This window comes from Sitophilus oryzae, unplaced genomic scaffold, assembly GCF_002938485.1.
Source record: "Sitophilus oryzae breed Bouriz unplaced genomic scaffold, Soryzae_2.0 scaffold_1178_pilon_pilon, whole genome shotgun sequence".
Lineage (NCBI taxonomy): Eukaryota > Metazoa > Arthropoda > Insecta > Coleoptera > Curculionidae > Sitophilus > Sitophilus oryzae.
The window spans coordinates 675,408-682,341 of NW_022145813.1; the positions used below are offsets into that span (position 1 = coordinate 675,408).

At 33.8% G+C, this 6,934-nt stretch overlaps 1 protein-coding gene across 1 annotated transcript; it reads right to left on the reverse strand.

Moving 5' to 3' along the window:
- Window positions 1–2,063: 2,063 nt before the first annotated feature.
- On the reverse strand, window positions 2,064–6,513 carry LOC115890515 (CCAAT/enhancer-binding protein). The gene is made up of 2 exons (XM_030910760.1): window positions 5,147–6,513; window positions 2,064–5,052 (listed from the first exon to the last, which is right to left on the reverse strand). Exons 1-2 carry the CDS (start codon window positions 6,142–6,144, stop codon window positions 4,998–5,000), a joined length of 1,053 nt encoding a protein of 350 aa, XP_030766620.1. The 5' UTR covers window positions 6,145–6,513; the 3' UTR covers window positions 2,064–4,997.
- Window positions 6,514–6,934: the final 421 nt, after the last annotated feature.

The window sequence follows — 6,934 nt, forward strand, 5'->3', positions numbered from 1 at the left end:
TTCAAAATCTGATCCAGATAGGTATAGGAAACCCTAATATAGTTTGAAAGTGCATTTAAATCTGCTTCGATTTATTTAAAAAAATACATAGTGTTGTATTTGAAATAACGAAGTTTTTATGTAAAATAAATATTTAAAATAGACCAGCAATTTTTGATACGCCTGTATACATTTAAGGAAGCAATCAATTTTTTTAATAAAGTTTATTTCTCTGGCTTCAAAGTCAGCACAAGAATTAAATCTGAAAAGTAATGTACAGGGTGTTTGGTTTGGTTTGGTTTTTTTTATTATAGCATGCATATTTAAATATCTATAAACATCTCAAAAACCAAAGCATTTAAACATATTTAACCCTTATAATAAATGCCTTATTTTATGTCCAAGAATCCAAAAATTAAATAAAATACCGGGTGTTCCATAAGAAAAAATATAACTTTGATATGGATCTTAGTTCTGACACACCCTGTACATTTGAAAATAATTTTAAATTATGCACATTGCCTCTCTACATATACCCACAAAAATTTTTGTTTCTACATCTTTCCGTTTTTGTATAATCAACCGAGGCGAATGAGGTGCGCCACCCTGTATAGTTATTTGCATATAAATAATTTTAATATGGGAAATTATATAATATATATTTATAATTTATATACAGGGTGGTCCATTAGTGTGAACAAGCCGAATATCATCGTTGTTAACAAATAACGACGAAAGTTTAAAAAGGGGCATATCTATTCTAAAAATAGTTTGTTGTATAATGGTATCCCAACAAGAGTAATAATAAAGTTGTAAGTTTTTAACAACCCCCATTTTTATTTTTATTTATTCTGTTATCCTTGGTATTTAGGAAAATACAGGGTGAGTCTTAAATAAGTGCAAATATTTTTAGGGATGATATCTTTTGACCCCTGGACCCTATGAGCTTTTTTCGCAAAAAAAGAGATGTTGAAAATAGTGCATTTCTTTTTAAATTTTTCCGTATATTGTAGAAAACTCTTTAGAAATGCCTGTTTACCGCAAATTTTCCCACGGTATATTTTCTTAATCTCTGATATTACCATGGTCAAGGCACTAAAAGGGATGTAACTACAAAAAAAAATCGGTGGCTCTCAAATTTTTTAAAAATAAATCATTTTTTTTTAATTTTCAAACTTGAATAACTCGTTTATTTTACTTACTTATTTGAAAAACGGTAAAGAGAAAATCTGTTTCTTTAATCGAAATCTACCAGCCCTAAAATAATTTGCACTTATTTAAGACCCCCTCCTCCCCCCCCCCCCGGGGGGGATAAGTATTAATAAGTTAAATTCACTTTGGATTTTTACTACTTTTCAGATATACTGTTTTAACCAAATTTTTAGTAAATAAGACGTAGCATGGCAACACGGCATATTCCTTTGAATATAGCTAGTATACTATATGCAGCAGAATTTTATGCTGAATTCAATTCCGTACAAAATAGGAATCACAATTTTAAAAAAAAAACTCTTACCACTTTATCATTATTTTTTTGGGACACCCTGTATACAACGAAGTAATATTACTATATGCATATTTATAAACCATGCAACATTTATATTAAACTTTTTTTCGTATATTTGCCAACAACGACGATATAGGACTTCCTCGCGCTAATGGGCTACCTAGTACTACCCGGTTACTTTATTAATAGGTTAAATTTTATTTTTGAGAACGAATCGAATATTTAAACAAGACAGACCCTAAAACGAAAGTAAACTTATGTCGATTTCACGCACGCAACTTTCCTCAAATAAAGAACAATAAAAAAAAAAGAAAGAAATACGGTACGGGTTGTCGTAGTCGAAAATGTGGTAGTTCGGTATGCAAAGTCCGCCTTCGTATCCAGCTTTCACCGAAAAATTTTCGTGTACTGCCAGTACAGCCTCCTCCAACGAGCTTCCACCACAGAACGCCATTGTTTCAGGTCCGCCGGCGGAATAGTACTTTACTTTCACATTTTTATGACTCACTGGCGTACGGTACTTTATATTATCGGCAGATTTAAACCTTTTTAAGGCGAAAACAAATAACACACCAAGTCGTATTTTCAGGCTTTTATTAAATAAAACAAGGACAAAGGTTTTTAAGTAGAAAAAAGAACAACTAAATAAAAAATCTATCTCTTTGGAAATATATTAACATTTCTTTACAAGAACTCTTTCTCTCTCACTCTCGCTTTTATACACGTATCTACACTTACACTCTAGATAAACAAAAAAAGAAAAATGAAACTTAATTTACAAAAAAAAATTAGAAGATGTCGCGCGAATAAAATCTGTCTTAAAAAATACGAATTAAAATTATTTAACTTACTAAACATTAACGAACAAAAAGGTACCTCGAATTGCATCTGGAAGATATAAAATATAAAAATATACATATATTAATCTAGTTTTGCGTATTTTTGAAATACAATTTACAAATCACATTACTTTGAACGGAATCTAATGTAATTTTAATACCCGTCAGCAAGATGGAGAAATGATTTCCTTGGACATCAGCCACTCTATTTTTAATCATATCTACAATACAGGGTGGCTCATTCCTAAAGTAATCAAAGAAAATCGCATTACAAATAATCCCACATGATGGATTATAGATTTCAATAATTATTGTATTTATTATGCGGAAACAGAAAACTAAAATTTGAAACCCATGATAATGCAACTCAACAGGATTATCAGGGTGAGTCCTAAATAAGTGCAAATATTTTCATGGCTGGTAGATCTCGATAAAAGAAACATATGTTCTCTTTACCCTTTTTCAAATAAGTCCAAAATAATCGATATTTTGCTTTGAAAATTTCCTAAAATAAATGATTTTTTTGCTGAAATTTTGAGAACTATTGGACCTTTTCTAGGTTTTCGTTCTTGTAAATTTAATCTACGACCTATGTTGCCATATCATAAAGTAATTATGTTTTTAAACTAATAAAAACGGCGAAAAAACTCATAATTGTGTTTCTGGGGCGAAATATACGCCTAAAATTATTTGCACTTGTTTAACACTCACCCTGTATAATTCGGTGATGCCAACATGGTTTACCAGAATACCACGGAAAAGATAAAGATAGTCTTAGTTATTTTGGTTAGAGCATGTAAGCTGAAGCATAAAACTCATTTGAAAATATTCAAAATGAAGTTATTAGATGAATAATTGTTTTGTGGCAAATAATAGTATAGGAGAGATAGATGACATAAAAACAGAAAAAAATGCTTGTTGCTGATTGTAATTCAGAGAGTGTATTTTGTATAGAACTCAATTTTTTTAAATAATTAAAAAATATTTATGGATTTGTTTATTTAAATATTTCAAAAATATATCTAAAATAGAACCGAATATCATTAATAATTAAAAAATAGAATAATACCCACAAAAAGATTTTATGTTTGTTTTTTCAACAGAGAGCCTAAAAATGCTGTATATTAAAATTACATAGATTTTCTGTGATCGTCCATTAGGAAGATAACCACCCAGTATATATTTTATTCGATGTCTTTAGTACAAACAAAAATTAAACAAAAAAAAATAATAAGTAGAAAAGTGGTGGTTGTTGCGAGAAATCAGTCTCTTGACACAATAAATTAATTTAAACAAAAACATTAAAAAAACACATCTTGGTTTTTTGGAGATCCAGCACTAAACTATTAACCAAGATCAACTCGATCTTGTTCAACAAGTGTTCTATTATTGTCGTAACGGAGATTTTATTTGCTCGTAGCGGCCAGCCAGGGTACTACTACACAGGTTGTCCCAATATCCCTGGTCCAATGGAATACATATCTATTTATTTGCAATCACTTACAAAGATTGAATTTTGCAAAGCAGCAAATATACATAAAAATCTTAAATTATAGTGGTTAATACCAGTCTGGTTCCACCTCTAGTTTAACCAGAGGTGACTTTACCTTTCATTTTTAACCGACACCCTGTATATTTTTGGAAATTTTTAAATTCACCTAAATTCTCTTTATAAAAATATATCACAGGTCTCTTTTGAATATTACCGCAGAATCGAATTTTTATTATACAGGGTGAATCTTAAATAAGTGCAAATATTTTCAGGGGTGGTAGATCTCGATAATGGAAACATATTTTCTCTTTGCCGTTTTTCAAATAAGTAAAAAATATCCGAGTTATTTGACTTAAAAATTTAGAAAAAAATGATTTTTACGTAAATTTTTAGAACCACTGTATTTTTTCCGGATTTTCTTTCTTATAAATTTATTTTATTACCTATGTTGCCATATTATCAAGATATTATATTTTTTAACTAAAAATTAAAAAAAAATCCAAAAATGTCTTCAAAAATTCCAAATTTTCATTTTTTTTCTCCTTCGAAATAATCCTCATAGGCGTGTTTCTGGGGTCGAAATATACTACCCCTAAAATATTTGCACTTATTTAAAACTCATCCTCTATATTTTTGTAAACAAAAGGATTATGAATATATAGGTAATATTTCATAAAAAATGGAAGTAAATTTTAAACAATTTATTATAATTTAGACGTTTTTAATGAAAATTAGTGACTTTAAACATGGAAAATTTTCATTTTACCAATTTGTTATTATGATAAATATTCCCTACATAATAATAGTATTTACAACATTACAAAAATATTAAAAAATCGATTCTGGTTTGATTCAAAATATTTCCACAAAATATATATGATGTCGTAAAAAACAAATCTCTTGAGTTTATTAAATTATTTTATGTATGATTGCTTTGCTGAAATACTGAAACTTCTAACGTCTGAGTGTAATTGAGATAAACCATTCAAACAGGGACACTGAGAGACCTGGCAACAATACGTATACAATACAACCACAATATGGACTAGATTGTTTTTCTTCATCGATACGCTCATCCCCTTACCCTTCGAGCAAATAGCAACCCTAATATTTTACAAAAAAATTAAAGCTCGTGACTGTTGCGTCTGTTTCACTATCCCTAACTGAAGTGACGACACTGCTATGGTCCGTAATCGTGCACTATATCCATCATCCGCTGCCGGTTGTCATCGGACCTGCACAACAAGAAAACAACAAAATTAGACACTGTCAGAAACCAATAATGGAGGGTTTCTTTTTAAGAGAGAAAAAAATGAAGTAAGTTCTTACATGTGTTGTTGTTGCTGCTGCTGCAACTGGAAGGTATCCAGGTGTTTGTTAATCTCCCTGTGGATGTGTTCGGGAAGCATCCCAACGTTCGAGAACAATCCCCTCAATACGTTCAATTCCTCCGTGAGAAGTTCTATCCTTTTCTGAAGTCTCTCGTTCTCCTTGATCAAAATCTTAACTTTTTCTTCTGTCTCCCTTGTTCGTACTTTAGCTTTCTCCCTGCTCTTCCTCACGGCAATGTTATTCCTCTCCCTCCTCCTCCTGTATTCGTCACTGTTCTTATCACAGGGTTTCACCGACTTTCTAGCAACATGCTGATTTAACAACGAAGCTTTCGACTTCATCGCGTTCATGTTGATCTGGTGATGGATCACTGGACTGGGCGTGAGGGTGGTGAAGGTAGCACCAGGATTTGGAGGGTAAGTCCCGGGCATGTAGTTGTTAGGTAGAAGATTACAGGCGGCCTGTCTACGATAGTCTTCCTGGGAGTCCATCGGTTCTTCTTTGATACTGGGAACGTCACTACCGACAGAGCTGTTGGAATCGCTATTCGAGTTTTGGTTTCCTGCATAAGTAGCTCCGCTATGGACGGGTTGGGGCATGTAAGCCAACGTCGTTCGGGGGTAGGTGTTATTTTGAACCCCCATCACTTGTCTGGAGTGGAGGTTTTGAAGGTGTTTCCCCTGTTGGTTTTGGAGGATGTCAAAGAGTCCGTCCCCGAACTGGGAGTCGTCGATTAGGTTTTGGAGATCCAAAGATATTTCCGGGGTGTTTAGATCGTTCATGTCTCCGTGTTGTTGGTATTGGGATAATTGGTGTTGTTTCAACAACGCGGCCGTTTGCTTAGAGTTGCCGTTGTTGTTGTTGAGCGTGGTTAAGTTATTATTGTTGTTATTATTATTGTTCATGATAACAGTCGTTTTTTTCGCCTCGGCCACGTTGATCACCCCGTTGTTTTGTCCGTGCTGTTGATTGTCGTACATTTGCGGCGAATCCATGTTTAGAGTCTGGCCGCGGCCCGACTTTCACTTAGGTCCACTTTCACTTTACCGAAAATTCAGTCCACGATTATAAAGCACTTATCGCGAGATAATCAAATTGTCTTTGTAAAAAAATCGTCCGAATTAATTATTGAACACTGATTAAATTTAAGAAACTGGCCGATATAAGTCCGATGCGAGCGAGAGCCGATGATCGGGTAGCAGGAGATGCGTTGCCTGGGTACCACACGTGCGTGCGCTTGCCCAAGTCGAGTGTGCACTAAACTGAGTGACCGAGCGATTCCTGCTGAGAGCGTTGTGTCGGTGGCAGGCCGTGCGCTGCAGTAATGCGCGTAGTGTGACGTGCGTTTTGAAAGTGAAACGGGCCGGCAGGGGTGGCGGGCTTTTAAGAAAATTTTGACGTAACGCGGTGCGATGCGCGACGTCGGAGATAGACGGGCGTCGCCGCCGTCCCGACGTAGATTAGTTTGGCGCTACCAGGACTTAAAACCGGGCGCGCTGCGAAGACGAGCTTTGCAGCTGCTTTTATTTTAAATCGATACTTTTCTTTCATCTTCGGTTTAGTTGAGAGTTGCGGTAGTGAAGGATTATTATTAATTTATTATTTTTCTGAAAATAATTAAAATATAAAAAAATATTTCCTCTACCGTGTGGTGCATCGGAACACGGGACATAGGAAATCCCATGTAAATTTTGAAGAGGTCAAATATTATCTCCCCAGATGATTTTATGCAAAAATTGTATTAAACTTTTTTGAAGAGGCGTTAAAGTTATACTTTATCTAAAT